General features: G+C 40.7%; 2 protein-coding genes across 5 annotated transcripts; one reads left to right on the top strand and one right to left on the bottom strand.

Moving 5' to 3' along the window:
• Positions 1 to 5,697: 5,697 nt before the first annotated feature.
• srfbp1 (serum response factor binding protein 1) lies at positions 5,698 to 10,678 on the bottom strand. Of its 4 annotated transcripts, none has more exons than XM_040121694.1 (3): positions 9,161 to 9,349; positions 8,186 to 8,659; positions 5,698 to 8,013 (listed from the first exon to the last, which is right to left on the bottom strand). In XM_040121694.1, exons 2-3 carry the CDS (start codon positions 8,657 to 8,659, stop codon positions 6,739 to 6,741), a joined length of 1,749 nt encoding a protein of 582 aa, XP_039977628.1. In that variant the 5' UTR covers positions 9,161 to 9,349; the 3' UTR covers positions 5,698 to 6,738. The 4 variants fall into 4 exon arrangements, with proteins under 4 accessions (XP_039977628.1, XP_039977630.1, XP_039977629.1 ...); XM_040121696.1 differs by lacking the exon at positions 9,161 to 9,349 and adding an exon at positions 10,576 to 10,678 and having other exon boundaries at positions 6,135 to 8,013; XM_040121695.1 differs by lacking the exon at positions 9,161 to 9,349 and adding an exon at positions 9,979 to 10,098 and having other exon boundaries at positions 6,135 to 8,013.
• On the top strand, positions 9,275 to 21,435 carry maco1a (macoilin 1a). The gene is made up of 11 exons (XM_040121693.1): positions 9,275 to 9,536; positions 10,563 to 10,704; positions 11,160 to 11,286; positions 11,451 to 11,574; positions 11,727 to 11,905; positions 13,772 to 14,315; positions 14,638 to 14,796; positions 16,708 to 16,890; positions 17,041 to 17,161; positions 17,573 to 17,747; positions 19,358 to 21,435. Exons 1-11 carry the CDS (start codon positions 9,457 to 9,459, stop codon positions 19,558 to 19,560), a joined length of 2,037 nt encoding a protein of 678 aa, XP_039977627.1. The 5' UTR covers positions 9,275 to 9,456; the 3' UTR covers positions 19,561 to 21,435.
• The last annotated feature ends 218 nt before the right edge of the window (positions 21,436 to 21,653 follow it).

Below are 21,653 nucleotides of genomic sequence, written 5' to 3'. Positions count from 1 at the left end.
ACGCTTATTTTTTTTCTATTTTATTACATGGAGATGGTAAAGAATTTTACTACACTGTATTATTGTGTATGTGACAAATAAATCTTTGAATCTGATTATTAGATCAAAAAAATTATGAAAAAGGCATTTTTGTCCCCCACAGATATACTGTATATTTATATTGTGAGATACCTCTATATCTTGTAATAACCTTGACCAACAGATAGAACTTCACACTAAAATATGTAACTATTTTCTCAGTGATCCTCTTTGGGGAGACTGCTGAAGCAAACGCCGCATTCCACAGCTGTAGACAGATGTTTTAGATGTTTGGAAAAGACAAAACTCCCACTGGAGTTCAGCTGCAGGCTCAAAACCACAAAATGTAGGAAAACAACAAACCAGAAACAGTTGGTTGGAAACAAAACAACTGTTATACATTATCTCCTTAGTCTGAGAAGCCTAAGACAAATAGACAGAAAACAAACAGGCGTAAGAAATGAGGTGGCGTGGAAGACAAATGAGTAACTGGACTGTTAAAATGTATGTGGCTTGTTAGACGCAACTAGTTGTAACATGTCAATTGTAACTTCATGACCTCCCTTCGTAAGACGACATCCAGGAAGAGATTAGTCTCCTCTGTTGAATCTCGTTCTGTCACGCCTGTGGACCGCTCATAGTTGTCCAGGAATTTCTTGAATCCTGAACTATTGAAGTGAAGTCTGCAAATGACCAGCCTGTTTAGACTCAAGAGAGTGAGGAACTACTTCTGTCTGTTCCGTAGACACTTACAGCAGGTGATGGTTTAGTTCTTTCATTTGTTCTCATTAACGCTGGGGAACAGGCGTGATTCCGTGCAACAATGCTGCCTTGGCTTACAAAACTGGCTCTACCCTAGACAGTCCAAACACAGAATACATCTTTTTAAAAACAGAAGGCACATGTCTCACTCGGATCTGTTTCTGTTTTGTGGGCTCATTCGCTGTGTGAGAATATGCACAGGGGTACAAAACTGACTCCATAATCATTATAAAGTCACATGTGAAGGACCACACCAGGTTGGTGAACGAGCATTTGCAAAAAGGTGGCAGCAAAAAGAGTAGAAGATGCAGATATAGGTAATGCAGGTAAAGGTAGGTAAATGTAGGGGTGTGCATAATGCAAAGTGTGCAATCTAGGGGGAGATTACAGTTGTCGAGCTATGACCTATGCTCATACCAACCCTGATATGCAGCAGTAAACAGACCGCAGAAAATATTTTTCAATGTTGGTGTTTTTTTTTTCCTCTTATTTGGGCCTTCTGTACATACAAATGCATCAAAAGAGGAGACCAACTCTAAAACGGCAGCCCAGATCTCATTCAGCCATATAGGATAAGGTCAGTGCCCCCACCCTGACACCAGTAAATATGTAGCTCTGTGCATACATTTATTTTTATAGTGTTTAAAACTTTAACTTTGCACATGTGTACATCTGTAGTATTAATACCTAATTTTGGGAACATGTCTAGACCATATTTCTTGTTTTAAACACTTTATTATTTAGATTAAGAGACTGTGTTAAGGCTTTACATAAAATATCTAACATGGTTTCACAACAGTAAGAGGTGCACAAAACGGAGAATTGGTCGCTCAGCACTGTAGCCTAAGTTTCCCTTTAACTTTGCCCTTAACTGTCGAATCGGAAGCTAAGTTCTGCGTCATACCTAACAGCTAACTACTACTTTGTCTGCCACCGTCTTTAGCATGTGAAATCAAAACCCATAGATGTTAACGCTGGCTTTGTTACTCACAGTCTAGACAGCAGCCACTGAAGGGCGTCCTAAAGCCACAGTTTTCCCCATTGGCGCCCACAGCCAGGAAGCCACTCCGTTCCACTGTCGGATCTTTACCATCATCCTCCGAGTCCGACAGGAGCAGGAAACACTCACCAAGGGTGGGACATTGGGGTGCAATGCTCACCCATGGCGCAACACAAGCCCACTTTCTATCCACTGCTCCCCCTCCTAAATACATACACAAATACACTGCATGCATTGGTTTAGCAACAAAATCACACAAAAGTATTGTGAATCTTATAAGGATTATAATGCAACAGCAGCATCTCACAAAAATGTAATGAAAAAAAATCATGAATCTATCCCTGAAATCCTGAATTCTAAATTCCAATATTGTTGAAATTAGAAGGAAAATTTCGACAGTATTTCCATTATTTCCCATTGTTATTTTTCATGAACTCAAGGGAAAAAGGTTCCCGTCCAGGAATGTTTTCTTATGGGTCCCCTCTGCTCACATACTATGACTGTGCTACCGGAGTCAACGTTCCCTCAGCATTCCTCCATGGAGTAATGATTTGCATCAGATAATTAAAATGAACAAAACATTGAGACCTTCAACGATTTCACCTTGTCATTTCCTGCCCTTGCTCCTCCATTTTTTTCTGTTCTTTTATCGACACTTGGTGAGAGAAGAGGCTGCTTTTCCACTGATTTTGCTCATATGTTTTAACTCTTTGTACTTCTAAAATTGTGTCTTCTTTTGCCTGTACAGGACCCTGGTTGCACCAGCTCTTCATGTGTTCAAACTTGGCCTAGTTAATAACATACGTACGAAGCCCCAGAATGCATTTTGCGTTCCCACACAAAAATCTCACTTTACGTTTTGTGTTCCCCTGCAATATTTTTTGACAACCCCTGTATGTAGTTAATGTTACACTTATTATTAACTAATACGTCACAGCCAGGATCATAACAACCAAAGCGCAGCCATGGCTATTGCCACAGTCACAGTGACATCAACACGGTCCAGCTAGTTATCTATCTAGCTGCAACGATACAGACCTGTGGGCGCAACCAGTGGCAGTCTACTCCGCAATATGTAATACTGTGATACAGCTGTGGATCAGAGGGAAAGCAAAACGTTTTGCTAAGTAACACAAAATATTAATATGAGGTAACACAAAACTTGCTTTTTTGCAAAAGAATTTCAAAAAAAAGTGTTCACTATATGGAGTTTGAAAAATGGGTTGCACATAACATTTTAAACTTAACAGGAGCCATTCTACGACCACCAGAATAGAGGCTTCCTTCACAGGTAAACCACCTGACGTCAAAACAGAGAGACAGGTCGCTGCTCCTGTCGCTGGGATCCCTGCTGCTCACATGCTGGACACTAATGATGTCCCACTGCACATCAAACGCATACATTTTAGAGTACGTTTCACTTTACCCCAGTATCAAGTTTTATGGCCTCCACAAGGACTTTCCCTTTTTCTCCCATCCTGTTGAGGGTCAGGCCAAAAATAAAAGACCTGACAATGAGGCCGAACACGTCGGCTCCATTGACATAGTGGCCCACCCGTCGCACTTCTTTCCCGCTCTGTAACGAGACCACAAACTCATAAGCAGTAATGGTCTGAGAGCAGCTTCATGTGTCACGGATTATCACCGCGAATGGAAAGTTTCCAGGGTAGAGTTTGGCTCATCTGCTTCAATTTTCCAACTCCACCCTCCAAGTCTTGTATCCACACGTGTTCACATCATGAGTATTACATGAAAAGAGAGGAAATGTGCAGTATATAATGTAGTATGCCTTAATGAAGAACATACATGTTGGAAGCAAGCCTGAATCAGGTTTTGTGGGATGTATAAAAAAAAAGTAACAAAATTCACACTAGCACGCTTGTAAATGTCGGCCAGCAAACCAAGAAATGCAGCCGAATCAAGGACATGAGATGATGTTTGCTGGACATTTGTGTAACTTTGTAGAACCTCACATAAACAACCATTTCTGCTTAACAAAAACATGAATGGATTCAACTCTAAAGGAATATAAGTGATTTTAGATCCTCTAGGTGATGGTACTGAGTGGCCTAAAAACTTTGCTAAACTGGAAATTGTAACTTGAATATATAGAAAAACCACAAATTATGTCAGAATATACGCTTTCCTCACCTGATTAGATCCAACAAGGCATCAACAGGCATCATCTTCTGTCTCACCTTCATCTTCTTTTCTGGGCAACCATTTGTTGCAGAACAGGTCCTGTGGCTCCCTTGGCATCACTGTGAAGCAGGAAAAGCGTAGGTAGTAGAGGGAGTAATAAAACGCAGTACACCATGGTCAGTTCAATACATTTAGGGGTTTTGCTGCTGCAGCCTAACTTGGTCTGTTATGACTAGTAGCTTTTGGTAGCTAATGGTAGCACATATTAGGTAGATACTGCTGTGTAAGTGACATTACTGAGTCAGTATGTTGCCTTCATGGCTCTTCTCTTGTGCTACTGTTACGCTACATTTTAGCATTTACCATAATTGTGACTCACGACCAGTGACTGGTGCTCAGCAAAAGGTACACAGGATAACACACTCTGTTTAAGTTTAATAAGCTTAAACTTGCCAAACTACCAGTATGTTCCCTTTAAATGATGTGTTTAACGTGTACAACCTAATGTAAGAGTTAACAGAGTGAGAAATACAGCTGCAGCTTGCCTGTTGTCACACTTGTAACAATGAGAGGAACAGTAACCACCTGAAGCATCCGCGTGAGTATTTTCTCCTGGAAAACCAATGTAGAGTTGGTCGTAGGGACATGGGCCTTAAGAATGAATCCCAGTTCCTGTGAGACAATAACAAAGGAATTTTAGAAATTCAGTACAGAAAGGTTTTGAATACCTGTGAATGAGTTAAAACAAGGCGTAAACTCAAACGTTTTCACAAAAATAGGTTTCATCTTTTCAATCACCATATATCATGTGGTTGAAATTCATACAGCATTCATACAGCAGAAATTCATACAGAGGGCTTTGCTCAAATTCTCGAGCAAAGCCCCACTGACCCGTAAAACCTAATGTTATATTGTATTTAGGCGAAAAACCTGGCTCTTGAATAATTAGATGTAAGACAGAGGTTACAGAATAATAATTCAGATTTCAACGCTTATATTTACTGCCATGTTTACTGATGTATAATATACACGACTTGTTTTTAATTGTGTATTCTTACATGTTTACAGTACACTCAGACTGTTGGTCATTATTAAAACAGCTAAAATTTTAAACATCAAATGGTGTGCATTGCTGTCAACCAGTGTTATTATTGATGCTACCACTGGATGGCGCCAAAGAAGGACATTTTCAAATCCTAAACAAAGTGGCTTTAAGTAATTTTGTAGGCGATATAATATAATAATAATAATAAAATTATCATGACGTGACCCAAAAACAGTCTGCTCAACAGTGTCATGTACATTACCCCATCTTAACCGCATGGTCTGATGGACACACCAATTTAGATTCTGAGCAAATATTTTGATGTTCCTCAATTGCTATCAACATAAAGTATGCTCATAAGTATGATAAAAAAGGACACACTATCTGGTGGGCCACAGTATTTATTGCAATACCGCTGGCGCCATATTCAGTGAACTCAGTGGCATGAAAGGATGCTTTGGTTGCCCAGGCAACGGAATATGGCTGTTTTTTTTTTTTAATTTCCCACAAAACGTCAGGAGACAACGTTTTTACCTGTAGTCTCTTAAATGTATGCTGATGTTAGCTAGTGCAGATTAGGATATTGTGTCTGACAGTGAATTTCTGGTGTAATTAAAAAATACACGTTTAGTGTTGTAACTTTAATGGTTCCCAAAAATGCCCTAAAGCAAAAAAAAAAAAAAAAAAAAAGGTTTTAGTTATTTCAGCAGTTCTGTCATTTAAATGTGTTATAGTTTCATTTGAATTTTGATCACTTGAAAATCCTCTACAATAGATAATTTTTGCCAATTCAGTCGTCGTATCAAAAATCCAGATGTGATGATGGAAAGTCGGCGTTGCAGGCTAACTACATCTTTGTCCAGCCGGAGGCAGTAAACTAGCTTCTAGCTACCACTGGCCCGTAATATTTGAAAAGCAGACCTTTCGATAACATATCTTAAGTCAACTAACCGGGGTTATTTTTGACAGTGTTCACCAAATACATATAAAGGTGGCTCAGAAGAATCAGAAGAGCCTACTACATGAACAATAAAATAATATGACAAATAGGATGAGAATCACGTGACCTGCGAAGATGAAACAGGTGGACTCACTTATCTTTTACTGACCTGACATCTGTCTGTCTGTCCATCCATCCATCTGGTAATACAGATAGGGCAGCAAAGGAGGACATATACACTACTTGTAAATATAAACTTTGTATTGTTTAAAGACAAATAATGATAAAAGACCAAAAAACAAGAAAAAGTCATTTGGTTCTAGGTCTTCCTGCCATGGATACTTACGTGTGTCAATATACATCAGTTTCATAGAACGTATACACTAAATATGCCATAATTACCGTGATAAGAAGACATGGGTTATGGTGGATTAAGTGTGTCAGGCAAAGAGCATCGTACAATTTAAAACATTCAAAAAAAAGAAATCAAAAATTAAAAAGAAAATCAAACAACAGTGCTTCCCAAATCCATTTTTAAAGCGCATCCTTACAAATTACTTGTGGCATTTCACAGCTTAAATTTGAATCATATTTGGAAATCAAAATATTTTAACAACATTTCTGTTGATGTTTTATTTAGAAATATTAGGTTGTTGTCCTTTTCCAGCCATAAGAATGACACAGCAGTTTACACCCATTAAAACACAGTCACAGAACATTGTAAGACACAATCTCTACATTTAACCAAGTTGCAGACATTGATCACAAAAAAAAAGTGAGCCACTTATACACGTGTGTACTCGACATTTACAAGCAAACAAGAGACTAGGTTCAGTCATCATCATCAAACTTGATCTTCTTCCCCTGAAAGGCCAGTATTTGTCCTTGCTGCTCCTTTCTTTTCTTACTAGCTTCCCATGATGGATGCAGTGCCTGCTGTGGTGCCTGATGGGAAAAGACACCTCCACCTATGTGAATCTTTTGCCTTATAACATCACCTCTTCCTCGTCCCCTCCCTCTGCCGACAGATGCAAAGCCCTTCTCCTCTGAATCAGGGTTGCCGTGCTTGGACCCTGAATTTCTTTCTGTTCCTGTAACCTGCTTTTGGAACTTGGATTGTTTACTAAAATCTCTATTTAAACCACTGCCACCCTTTGGTTTCCGTTGGCCCCTAAATGTATCCCCACCTCTCCCTTTGCCTGCACCTCTACTCTGCTTAGACCCAGAGAGGGAAGAACAGAACACAGACTGAAGCGAGGTCGCTTTAGACTTCAGCCTGGACTCAAGCTCATCAAGTTCCCTCTGGACCCTTTCTGAAGATTTCATTTTGTCTGCGGAGTCCCCTTTCACTTCATGCCCCCTCTCAACCTTTTTCTCCCCTTCCAAGATTTTCTGCTTCTTTTTCTTGAATTTGCTCACTTTTCCAACAAAGAAGTCGTCCTCGCTCTCCTCCGACTGGGAGGACTGCTTGCGGAAACGTTCCTCGGTGCTGTCATCAAAGTACTCTTTCTCTTCCTCATCGGATGACTCTAAATCACTCTCTTTCTCATCTTCCTTTTTGTGAAGCACTGCAGGACTGGGCTTATTTCCTGCATCTTTACTTTGAGGCTCATTTCCAATGTCCTTTACTTCACTACTTTTGGTTGATGCTGCCTGTGCACTCTTAGGCTCTGGTACTTCTTTCTTCTGAACATTAGCAGTCTCAGCTGAATGAGGTGCCTTCCCAGTGTCCTTCTCAGGTTTAGCAACAGTTGAATCTCTGGTGTCTTCAAGGACACCATCTGTTTCCCGTGAAATGTCCGACATTTCCTTTAGCTGCACTGTCATGTCCTCCTCTTCTTTCTCACTCTTCTTTTCTCCCCTTTTGTCTGGTGACTGTTGGTTTACCCGTCCAGCTTTATTTTGCACTTTTTCCTTTCCTTCCTGCTTTCCACCCTTCATCCTCTCGTCTTTGAAGGCTTTCACAGCAGCTTTAATTTCCTCGATCTTCCGGTTGAACTGAGGGTGGGTGGCAACGCGTGCTACGGCCCGGTCAGAAATAGTAGACTTGGGGTTATTACACACCTGCTCAAAGTTGAGATTCTTCTGCAAGGCTGTCTTGGTCACCTGGCAAGGGGAAAATATTTTCCGATTAGAAATGTGATCAAGTTTTCCCCCATTGTGACAAAGGGTCATAAATAATGAGTCACTTCTTCGCTCATTCAAATGTCTCCTGAAAATGTTTAGGAATAAGTTATCTCAAAAATATTTACAAAACAGCAGTTATTGTGAAACCTACCAGGTCTGGTAAGAGCGCCTTCATGGCGTGGATCTCCTCCAGCAGTCTGTCAGCTCTCCTCTGATTCCTCTCAATTTCCGTCTCTTTCCCCTTCTTCTTCTTCAAGGCAACAATCTGTCGTGTCAGCTTCCGGATGATCAAAGCTCTAACCCTCTTCACCTCCTTCCTCATCTTCACCACCTCGTTGTTGAGGTTCAGGACATCAGCCTGCTTTTTGTCTTTGGGTTGAGCAGGCAAGGGAGTTTTTTTCTCTGTTTCATCCTCAGCCTGTGGCATTTCCTCTTCTTCCTTTTCTTTATTATCTGTACCGTCCTTTTCTTCAACATCTTCCTCCCCCCCGTCTCCTTCTTCCTCCTCCTCTTCCTCACCCCCGTCTCCTTCTTCCTCCTCCTCTTCCTCAATATCTTCCCCCTCCCTCTCTTTTTCCTCTGTGAATGGCAACAGTTTCTCCATTTTGTCCTGGGTATGTATCATCTGTTCAAAGATAAACCCATTTTAGATCAGCAAAAATTCTCACTAGCTCTCATTAGCAACACCCACAACATTGTTTAACATTAAAAAAAAACAAAACACAGACACACACACACAATATAAACACATACATATTACTAGAAGGCATTAATTTACCACAGTTTTTTTTATTTTGTCTTTCACTGATTTTCGTCCATAAAAACGTGGGTCCGTACAAAACTCACCAAAATACATTTGCATTAAACCACTTTATCGAAACTATATGTGATTTTACAATCGGATGTAGCAGCTGACCGGACCTGAGCCAAAATACTTTTCTGTCGAGTTTGGTTAAATATCTGACCAAGGCTGCCAAAACAAACGTGGTTGAGTAAGCATGGATAAGTTTTACCACGTAACTTTATGTGTAAACAGGCTTATCTTAAGTAAAACTGGCGTTAAGATAACGATTTTCAGCGCATAAAGTAGAAAAACAGAACTGCGACCCACTACTTTCACACTTACCGCTCAGAATTGAATACTAAAAATACAAAATTGAGAGAAACGTCTCGACTCGTTGAGAGCAGCCATGTTTCGTACGCCTCCGGTGACGTCACGACGTCGGGCGATAGCAAGGGCACGCAGCGTGTCGTTAAAAGGGGAGGGCCTTCCGCGGACTGTTTTTATTTATTTCTTTGTTTCATGTGCATAAAACAACAACAATGGTGGATAATTGAAGAACTGTTAACATTAGGATGAGCGAATGACATTTTCAGCTGCAGCTACCAGACCGATATCACAAGGGAATCAACAGGGGGAGGATGAAGCGGCGCAATGCGGACTGCAGCAAACTCCGACGGCCGTTAAAACGGAACCGAATCACCGAGGGTATATATAGCAGGTACAAAAAAGGGGTTGGATGGACGTTATTGTATAACAATGGCGCGTCTCTGCATATGTCAGGACAGGGATGCCAGCCTCTGTTACATTCGTAGCTAAACGCGCTGTGGTCGTGAGCTACATATGCAGCTGAATAAACGTGCCCTCATATTGACAAAACGATAGGCCTAACGTTACTTGTGTGGCATCCCATACGTGATTTGTTCCGAGCTAGGTAGTTAAATTCAAATGAGGGCTAAAATTCAAATGAAAGGTGGCAGTGAGACTCCCTGGGCGCTCGGCACGTGTGGTAACACAGTCCGCTCATTGGAAAACGTTTCCCGTTCACAAATAAATGGCACGAACTTGTGAAAAAGAATAATGCTCGAGCATAGAGATGACAACGGCAATGTCAGGGGCGCGCGTTTTGAAGTCCAGGGTGACGCCGACGGCGGGGCGCTCACCTTTGTCTGGCAGGAGTCTAAATTTAAACACGCCAGTGAAACGATGACCGCCAAAGTGGAAAGGTCTCAGCGGGCCATGGGAAGCGCGCATATTGTTTGAGGATATCCGATATCAGAATAACGTGGCTCAACCTATAGATTGATTGATTGATTGATTGATTGATTAATGGCAAGCCAGAAAAAGGAAAAACCAGCTGTGCCTTGAGTAACATGTCTAGACACGACACTATACGTCCACTGTCAGCCTCTCTAGCCCTCTCTCTCCGGATGTCTCTCAGCCGACATGATCTTTTTCAGATTCTTTGATAACATGAACACATTGCTGGACTTGGATATGTCTAGATTTGTATACATGCTCACTGTTGAATTAGTATTTATCTGTGACCTTGTACGAACTTGGGGTAAAATTCCAAGTCACACTGCAAATGCGGTTCTTATAAACACCAGACTGTTGTATAAACCTGATGTCATGATACCATCTAAATCCTCAGTAAGCCTTGTCTAGTAGCTCCTCTTTGTCTCCTTCTAATGTCACTCTCTCTTTCTTTCCTTCTTTTTCTTTCTCTCTCTATCTTCTCCCACAGTACGTTCCTGTACCTGAAGTTCCTAGTAGTGTGGGTGCTAGTTCTGCTGGCCGACTTTGTGCTGGAGTTCCGGTTTGAGTACCTGTGGCCCTTCTGGCTTTTCATTCGAAGTGTCTACGACTCCTTCAGATATCAGGGACTGGTAAGAGCTTGTGTGTATGAGCCTGACCCCCCCTTTCCACTTAACACTAATTTGCCTGTGGTTGCTCAAGCTGGAGGTGGTCTGGAGCACACTTGGACTGACAGATGACAAAGGTTAAATGCTATGCATCTCCAGTCCACACAGTGCAATGGAAATGCAGCTGTTTCCTGTACAAGGATGCAGCAACGAAACGCTCATGTGACATGGGACACAGGTAGCAAAGACAGTACCATACTTGTCAAACGTGGATAATAATGGTATTGGCGGGTGGGTCACCAGCAAGCAAGATTTTCCGAATATGTTTTGTGGTACACATGTCAATGTATAAGTGTTAATGTGCGTGCATATGCTTTTATATTAGTACACACGTGTATGTACATGTTTTCCACTCTGAAACTATGCCCAGTTGTAATGGCGTGTTTAATTGTGTGTCTCTATCTTGCTCCGACACATAGGCGTTCTCTGTCTTCTTCGTGTGTGTCGCGTTTACATCAGACATCATCTGCCTCCTTTTCATCCCCGTCCAATGGCTGTTTTTCGCTGCCAGCACCTATGTATGGGTCCAATACGTCTGGCACACAGGTTAGTCCAAGTTTTCAGTGGATTTTTTTTTTTTTTTTCTATCTCTGCCAGCCAAACGGCCTTTTTCACCCAAAAGACCTTGTTTTCAAGAAATTAATAGGCGCAAAGTTTCTTCAGTGCTAGACCTGAAAGTTTTTTTGGGGGGTTTCTCTACTTTCACACAGAGAGAGGAGTCTGTCTACCCACGGTATCGCTGTGGATCCTGTTTGTGTACATCGAAGCTGCCATACGGTTCAAAGATCTGAAGAACTTTCATGTAGACCTGTGTCGACCCTTTGCTGCTCACTGGTAAATGTCATAGTATAGTCTTTCTTCTTTTTTTTTTTTTTTTTTTCAGTAATGCCCAAGAGAAATAGAAAAAAATAATAATACAGCACATCCTTCAATATTTATCGCCTTTATCAGAAGTAATGACGCTGTGTATTCTGTTCCCCTCCCAGTATTGGCTATCCAGTGGTGACTCTGGGCTTTGGCTTTAAAAGCTATGTTAGCTACAAGATGCGACTGAGGAAACAAAAGGAAGTGCAAAAGGAGAATGAATTCTACATGCAGCTTCTACAGCAAGCTTTGCCACCAGAGCAACAGATGCTGCAGAGACAAGAGAGGGAGGCAGAGGAGGGTGAGACACACACAGACGAAAACACATAAAATATAAAACTTATTACTATAATTAAAGCAGAATTAAAACACTGCAAATATTCTGCAGACTGAAGAAGCGGTAATGACTAGAAATGATCTACCAAAAGCAATTACGCTCGTGGACAAGGATTGACTGGGATAATTCACCAATTCAGTGGACATATTTATCCAGACCTATACAATCTGTTTTCTCAACCTTCTCATGTCTGACGTTGTGTGACATTTGTTTTTCTTTGTAGAATATGTTATAATTAACATCAAATTAATAATTTTAAAGGTGCTTTTACATCTGTAGTTTTGTTCATTTGGTTCAGACCAAGGGAAAAAAAATCTAGTTTGTGGCCCTTTTTGTTTTCACACTTGCTTTTTATGCCTACGCACCAGCAGCAGCCATAGCTGGAAGCAGTATGTTTGAGGGCTTCCAATCCCTTCGTCCGTCCCATTCTCGTGATCACGGCATCTCGGGAACATCATGGGGGAATTTCTTCAAATTTGGCATAAACACTTACTTAGATTCAAGGATGAACTAATTATATTTTGGTTGTCAAAGATACAGGTCAAGGCCAATGTGACAGTTTTGGCGACTCTCGTCCTGCATCATCAGCACTAAAGGGAAATGCGGAAATTAAACTGCAGTGACTTATAGCAAGTCATGCTGCACTTTACTTTACCATGTGTTTATTTATCTTCTCTACCGTTTACAAAGAGCGCTTAAAGGAATAACTGATTATAAGAATCATTAGTAAAGACTATGTCTGTTATGTCTTTGTATCTGCCTTTGTATTTGTATGTCATGTCTTTGTATTTTATAAGTTGTAACAAACAGGTAGAAACAACAAAAAGGAGACCTTTGTACTGTAAGTGTAATTGCTATACAAAGGCAGCTGGACTTGCATCAGTTTCTTGAAGATGTCCCAACCCTCATCCGAAAGGCTCCTTCAGTTGTAACTGACTGCTGGGGAGTCCCAGGCATATAACCTTTTTGTGGGATCATTAACACCTTGAGAGTTGTTGAGGTGATTTGTTGACCCGCAGGCCATCATGTTTGTCGTTAGGTTCAGAAGAGTCATGGTCTGAATGGGTGTTAAGGTGCTCGGGCAGGGATCTCAAGACTGCATTTAAAGTGGACCGCCTGCTCTGTTGAGAGATGGTTCTTCCAATTTGACGCAGTTGGTTTCTTTCACTCTTTCAAACCATCAGTCACCTCTGGCCAAAATGTGTACATTTATATATATGAGAAGATCTGCCGATATATCGATTGGAATTTTTTACCTCCTAAAATCAGCCCCAAAAATCCAGTATCAGTCTAGTATCAGGAGAAATTCCTGCACTCATGTGGTGACACTCTTACTTGTAACTATGGTTATCAGATAATGTATAAATAGTACAGTACATCACTTATGAAGATAAGCTTTGCTTTCTTTTCACTCCACAAACAAACAGCACCAGAGTTTGCTTAAAGCCAGTCCTCCCAATTAATGCAGTATCAATCCAGTTGTTTAGTTCTCAGCTGAGTCCGATTGACAGCTTTCACGCTAGCCTAAATGAACATAATCAAACAGGTAAACATACCAGAGTTCATTTAAGCCAAGGCACCCTAAGATACATTTTTCTGTCTATTTTGTAGTTAATAGAGGGTAGGAAAGTATTCCCGTACCAGCCTGCTGTCATGAGGCTGTTACTGTATTTTGTGTGGGATTTTCTCTGTTTTGTATCAGTCTCACAGGCCGTTATTCAGCCTCTGTTTAAGACAAATGTGTTTCCACTCGGCTTTGGAATTTTGTTAATTCTGTCCCTGTATTCTTTTGTACATTCAGTAACGCTACTTGTGCTTGTTCTCTTCCAGCTGCTTTAGCTAAAGGGATCTCAGAGGTAGAACCTTCAGTAATATCCCAAAACGGAGCACCTCCTGGAAAGAAAATCACCTCAGTCCCGTTACCAGAACTGGAGTACCGGGAAAAAGGGAAGGACAGTACTACAAAAGAGCGTGAGGGTAAAAAACAAAACACGATTGGAATCAATAACAACAGTATTATACACGCACTGGACTCCAAACTACAGGAGACAGAGTATATTGAGAACTACGTTGGGGCAAAGAAACTGAATAATGACCTGGCAGGAGAAAACACACACGCCGACACCAACACACACACTACTTCGAAAGAGGAAATTGGGGGGACAGGGAAGAACTATAAAAATGCCAGCGGAGGTGTGGGCAGCATTTCCAATTCACCTCCACGAAATCACAGTTCTACAAACGGCAGCGTGGCGCCAGGTTCCTCAACCAGTAAGAATGAGAAGAAGCAGAAGGGGGCAGGGAAGGGTCAGAAGGATCCGGTGGAGAACTGCATTCCAAACAACCAGCTGGGCAAGCCTGATGCTCTAGTACGGTAAGACTCAGTATTTCAACACCCATCCTGCTTCTTACTGTCCGTCTTGTTGCTGGTTCATGGAATTATTGATGCATTTCATGTTTAACATTTGCAGGCATCCAACAACAGTTTCATTGTACTTTTAGTTTCTGTTTTACATAATTGACACTTCATTGAAGGATACTAGTCGATACAATTTTGCTCACTCTTGCTGTCATCACCTTCCATAAAGTAATGAAATAATTAGGGACTAGGTAAAGGAGAGATGTTTGCCTCTGTTGTGTTTTCCTATGACTTCCATTAGATATTATTATGGCCCTTTCTTCTTCTCGTCTTGAAGGCTGGAGCAGGATGTGAAGCGACTGAAGGCAGATCTTCAGGCCAACAGGCAGTTGGAGTCAGAGCTGCGGAGTCAGCTTTCCTCTCTGAGCAGCCAGGACCGCAGCCTTCGTTCTGAACTGGGCCAGCTCCGCCAGGACAATGAGCTGCTTCAGAACAAGTGGGTGCATGTACAGTCTGCTCATTTAGTTGCCACATTATAAAATGTGATTCTCTTTGAAATATTGGCCCGCATTATGAAAATACTGGACGTCACTCTTTGAAAATAACAAATATGTAGGGACCAAGCAGGTTGAGGAAGCTACAGTAGCTGTTTAGTGAAGGGCAATGTGATCGTCCATCCTGTATGTCAGCTCCCTGTATGTGCATCTGTCTGATGCTACCCACTCCATTACAAAACAACACTGGTGGAGTATATTATTATACACTTTTTTTGTCTTTTTTTTTCCTTCTATGTTTTGTCTCTGTACACCAGCTTGAATCGACTGATGCTCATGGACAGTTTTTCAGATGAAAGTGATTAAAGGGGTACTTCAGCAATTCGCTGCACTTCCATAAAGCAGGAGAATTTACAAGCAACAGATTTTAAAGATAATAGTCAAAATTAAAGCAGCAGAGGCTGAGAAATTTCAGCCTTTGTTCTGTAGTATTGGTCAAGCTACAAAGCGAGATCCTACATTTCGCATAATGCATCTCGAAAGCGTGTTTACATTAGAACCTCCAACCTGGTGAATGCCCAGATTCTTCAAACTTGAAGTCCACAGTTTGTAACTCTGGCCTTCTTTTAAAAATCTGTAGTCTCTAAGCAGAGATGACCTTGATGATATCACGGGGTTTCTGTCTAGTGTCACAGAACACTTTGTACAGGCGTTTATCATAGGCTGAGTAATACTCCTCATGACCTTTTGTGTGTAAAATTGGTGGAGTACCCATTTTAAAATATGAACTAGTCCACAACAGTGGTATTTGATTTTTATACTGAATTCAAGGGAACAATGTTTTAAAATTGGAACACTACAGATTTCCAGCAGGTCCCAGGAAAGCCCTAAGATTTTTGTAGTAGTAGTCCTGACTCTGATCTTGAAAATTGAATTATAGGTATAACTGACCATGTTTCCCATACTTTGATTTATTACTGGCGGCCTGCCACATTACCAACACTGACCGCCACATATTGATTTTCTTTTTTTTCTTTTTTTTTTTTCCCCATTTCAATTTGGTAAAATCTTTTTACACTGTAGAGCTGTGTGCAGCACATTGATTAGCTCATCCCTCCTTGCCCCAATCTCTCTCTCTCTCTCTCTCTCTCTCTCTGCTGCCAGCCAATATTGACTGCTTGTGCAGATGGATAACGTTAATGTTAATTCTTTAAGGCTGATGCTGAATGTTTGCTCCTTCAATCCAGATGAATATTTATAAATAATTTCAAAGACTCAAAAGGGTCCGTTCTATGGAGGTGTAAAGATAGTCTTGACGAGAGCTGTCAGCAAAACACAGTACCTAGAACCTGAAGAGAACAAAAGTGGGAAAGCCGAAGAGTCCGACCAGTGCAATTAGCTATCCAACTCATTTGTTTTGAATATTCCGAGGCTTCAACCAGTCCAGCTTTGGCAGCTGAAGCAGCAATAGAGGGTCAGTAAGGGATAGCAGGGATAGCATAAAGAGAGAGATGTAGGAGAGGAGGAGGAGGAGGAGGAGGAGGACAGCAACTTGCTGCTGTGAGAGAACCAGCTAGGGCAGAAGCAACAGGTGAGATTGACAGCAAACAGCGATAGAACCATATATAATGTTCTGTTATTTATTTGTCACAAAGTACTTGTCAGTTAGAATATTTGCAGTGGAGCACCTTAGCAAAACGAAAACTTTGACCAGCTGGTGGCGCTAGAGGACGATTTTGGGGATCACCAAAATGATATGACAGCAACAACCAGAGTTTAAAAGTTCAAAAGTTAGATGAATGAAAAATACAGGAATCAGTCTTGTCTAAAAAACAATCCAAACGCTCGATATTCCATACACATGTGCATCTTATGATCCAACTTGCTTGACTATTTTCTTCCTCACGATTTAGGCTCCACAGTGCAGTCCAGGCCAAGCAGAAGGATAAGCAGACCATCTCCCAGCTTGAGAAGAGGCTAAAGGCTGAGCAGGAGGCTCGTGCCCTGGCTGAGAAACAGCTGGCTGAGGAGAGGAAGAGGAAGAAGATGGAGGAGGCCACTGCTGCCAGAGCTGTAGCATTAGCTGCTGCCACCAGGTACTAATTAGATGATTATTAAGTAGTTTACCCCTTTGAACCAAGGAAATCTGAGAATGTCAGTACATAAGTAAAAGATTAGTATTTGTTCTCTCCGTCTGATGACTCTTGGACCTTATTGCCTGTTTCAACATCTCTTCTGTTCAACAGAGTGGAGTCCACTGACTCTCTTCGTGTTCGTATCAGAGAGCTGGAGACAGAGTGTAAGAAGCTAAGCCTGGACATGAAACTTAAGGAGGAGCAGATTAGGGATCTGGAGGGCAAGTGTCAGGTAAGTCTGAATATCACAACTATTTTTTTATTAACATAACGTGTCATGCTAGTAAATGTATACTTGCTAGGTCAGTAAAGAGATTGAAAAACATTTTATCTAAGTGCTGTGAATGTAATTAGCAATACTTATCTGCAGTTAACAAGCTGCTGAAGTACTTCCATTTCTAACAAAAAATGTGACGACTACTAAAATTACGTTGTTGCTGTTTTAGTTTGAGCAGTTGGTGTAATTAAATAAAGAGATCCCCTGTGCCCTCTGATTGCATCAACAGTAAAAGCTTTGGGAAATAAAATCCAATAACAGTTGGTGTCTGTCAAATATACACAAGGAGTAAAATGTTTTGTAGTGTAATAATCTCATCAATCTCGTTTCCCATTCAACTTCTCTTTCCACTCCTATCATGTGTAGGAGCTGCGGAAGTATAAAGAGAATGAGAAAGACACAGAGGTGTTGATGTCAGCACTGTCAGCCATGCAGGAGAAGACCCAGCACCTGGAGAACAGCCTCAGTGCTGAGACCAGGATCAAACTGGACCTATTCTCTGCACTGGGGGACGCCAAGAGGCAGCTGGAGATTGCACAAGGTACATAGGGGTGCAGTGATTCAACCATGTTACTGTTAGTCCCTCTCAAGACATCATCATTATGCCTCCGCACTGGCAACAGCCATGGCCGGAGGCATAATGATGTTTTTTTCTATATTAAAAAAGCATTTTAGATGCTACAGAATCTATGTCTTTGGTTCTAAACTCTAGACTGGAGGTCTAAACGTAGCCTAAATCAACAGTGTATAAGAAAAGTGCACAAAAATGACCAGAGGTTTGTTGAAGAAGAACATGCTAACGATTTGCTTCCCACATTCTTGGATGATCAATACAGGGTCATGAAACACAGTCAGTTGTTATTTAGGTTAGCATCAACCTTTAACATATAGATAGTTATTAGACAATGAAAAAGGGAAATTGCCACAGTGAACAAAATACCAGTGACTAACACAACACCAAACTAACCCAAATTTCTAACCATGTAGAACCTAATAAACTAATAGAATCAGTAAAATTGTAGCCATTACAGTTGCAGTGGTAATGCACCATACCAAAAAAAGCCCCCAATATAAGACTGTCTCTAGACATTTGATAGCCTGTCTGCAATAGAATGGAATGTTCCATTCTGGCTGCTTTCTGTGCCATAGCCCCATAGGATCAAATAATTCCAATTCGCTACTGTTACCTACCATATGTACATCTCTTTTCAATGTTTTCATCTCTTTTCCATACAAAAACTAAAAGATTTGAAAATATGAAATGGTAATAATAAGAACTCAAGGTGATTTACTCCCAACTTGTGTTTTTAAAATAAATGACCCATTCATAAGAAGCATAGAAGAGTTGTCTATTTTTAGATTATAAACTGTTTGGTCATGTTAAAATAGACTTGCACTTGTGTCCAACGGGTAAATTCATGTGAGAAATTGAAACACATTATACTGTAGTATATGGTAAAACTTCAGTATTAACTATGCATCTTCTCATCTCTCTAATTTTCTCATACATCTCCCATAGCCCTCTTCAAATATTTAGAAGATACAATTTATGAAATCACAAATGTCAAATGTACAGAATGTGTACTTAATTATGTTATACTGAACCATAGTTGGAATGGGAAATTGAGCTCAAAATGCATTGTACTTCTTTTCTTAACAGTATCAACAACAGAGTTGAAGCGATTAGCTGAATAATTGATTAGTCAATCGACAGAGGAATAATCCTCAACTATTTTTATAACTCAATAATCCTTTCAAAAAGTGAAACTGCCTAATTTTCTGATTCCAAGCTCCCAAATAAGAGGATCTCCTGCTTTTCTTTGTCATGTATCGCTGTAAACTAAATATTTTTGGGTATATGGACATTTATACTGTGATATCAAATTACATATACTGTGATAGAGGATTTTAGTCATATTGCCCTCTCTTGTGCCAATGTGAAGGAAAGAGTAACTTCACTCATGCAGCCAGGTAAATTTTCTTATCCCCTTATCCGACTCCACAGGAAAGTATAAATGAGGGTCAACTACAGAACAGCAACCTTAGAGCTGTCAGGGATTCAGTTTGAAAAAGTCATTTCAGAAGAAAAGTCCTCCTACTCGGCTCTTAACGCTGTGATATTAACGTCTCGGTTTCCTCCGTCTCATCCAGGCCAGATCCACCACAGGGAGCAGGAGATCGCAGAGCTGAAGCAGAAGATAGCAGAGGTGATGGCAGTGATGCCGAGCCTGTCCTACTCGTCAGACGGCAGCAACCTCAGCCCCGTCACCCCCCACTACTCCTCCAAGTTCATGGACAATAGTCCCTCCTCCCTTGATCCCAACGCCTCAGTCTACCAGCCCCTTAAAAAGTGACTCTGACATCCACACTTTTTGTCAGACAGAACTTTTTCTCTTTCTTTATTTTAGTGAAGCTCTCAGTTACAGTTTGGGTAATTTTTGAGTTTACAAGCCCCTGACAGGTTTTGCACTCAGACACACACACACACACACACACACACATCGCACACAACTCCTCCATGCATACAGTACGTATACTTGGGTCCTTTTTTTGGTTCTATTATAAGAACTATTATTTTGAGAGGGTTATGTACAATTGGATTTTTTTTGTTGCTGTGGAGTTATGGGATTTAGCCATTGAACAGCGTGATCTGTTTGGAGGGGGAGAAAGGAACACACAATTTGTCGGCCAAACGTCTACTTAAGAGCCATCATGTATCACTTCATGTCAATCTTCCTTTGGTGTACACTACAAATCCCCCCCCACAGCCATTTTTCTTCTGTAGTGAACTGACACTCAGACTTTTAATTTAAAAAAAAAAATTGGCTTTCATGATGGTTTATTTAAGACAGAAGACCTGTTTTCAGTTCAGATGTGAATTTGAAACTCATCTGTAAAAGTAAAGCCCTGTGAGAGATACATGAATGTAAAACTATTCATGTTTTGATTAAGTTCAATTGGGGATAGCTTGTTTTGTAATATTTCAGTTCAGTTACAACAATGTACACTTCATCTAAAATAGTGATATTGAACAGCTAAACGTTTGCTGTGTTCCTCAAATATTCCAATACAATTTTATCTCCTTAACGCTGGAATAGTGGACTTTCCAGGATTATCAGTAAGTGGATGAAGCAGATGTAGTTTTTGTCATAAAAAATGCTACTGCTAGATTCAACCTGGCACTGCCAAAATGTTGCATTAACGTTCACCTGTTTACTGCAGACATCTTTCCCCTCCCTCTGGACCAAATTATATCCCATTAGGCCATATTGTTCACTGGATTTAATGATGTCGAGGTAACCAGTCGTTACCATTATTTGCAGATTTTACAGTGCCTTGCAGTTTCTCTTTTCTCAGATGCAGAAACCACATACTTTGCAGTCCTGGGATCTAAAAGCATCGACCTTCGAAACCGTCTTTTTCTCTGTCTGGCTCTGACTTGCCTGGTTTTCATTTGTTCGACTTGAAGGTTTCTCACAGTCCGATCATTTCAGTATTCAAAGGCTAAAACAATTAAGTGTCACCTCAGACACGTTCAGTCGTTTTGCGGCTAATTGACCTCAGTATTGCAGACTTGAAGGGAAGACATAACTCTGGAAATGGTACACGTCATTTCCTAGTGACACAGTCTTGGTATGCCAGACACCAACCAAACTGATTGTCTCTTATCATGCCCTAGAGTTGGCATTTAGTTGTTTACAACAATGTACATTAACTTACTGAGGAATGTTTTCTTTGTTTTATTTCATTTCATTTCTTAAGTGCCAAGTGTTGATGTTCGGTTTCCATCCATACTTTGATTGATGTAGCTAGCATAATGTTTGCAGAAGAGTACTGTTATTGTTTTGTCATTAGAACATATTCAGATGGTGTTGTGTTTACAAGGTCCTGGGCCGATCATGATGACGCATGGGTAGGTGGTCAGTTGGACTGATTGTGTTATTCAAACATTTATTTATTTGTTACAGAATTTTTATCGAGTGGCACCTCCTTGATATTTCCCATCATATTCGGTTGATTTTCTACCAGGAAGGATTCAGTGAATGTGTTGTGTTGGGAAAAGGTTGCCCCTGAACCGTTTGACCATGTTGTGCTGTCATGTTGCCTACCTGGAAATAAGTATTTTTTTGTGGATCGCTCTGGCGTTGTGAATTCAGTTCTGAAGTTGCTTTTACAAGTTTGTGTAGAAGGAAGAGAAGGTTTAAAAAAAAAAAAAAAAAAAAAAAAAAGTGCTTTGTTTTATCTTTTCATTGTTTCACCATGTTTATTTTCTTTACTCAAAGTGATGGTGGCTGTGTCTCACTTCTCACTTTGACCATCACTATTAAAGAAAGTCTTACTGGTGGCATTGCAAGCTGTTCAGTCTGTGTATGTGTCCTGATCTTTGTGTCAAGATTTACTTTTTTATGGTTCAACCAAGGGAACAAAGTTTTTTTTACCCAGAACG

Source organism: Xiphias gladius, chromosome 24 (genome assembly GCF_016859285.1).
Source record: "Xiphias gladius isolate SHS-SW01 ecotype Sanya breed wild chromosome 24, ASM1685928v1, whole genome shotgun sequence".
Lineage (NCBI taxonomy): Eukaryota > Metazoa > Chordata > Actinopteri > Istiophoriformes > Xiphiidae > Xiphias > Xiphias gladius.
Note: the sequence above shows the minus strand (reverse complement) of the source record. Positions and strands in the feature narration are given on the sequence as shown.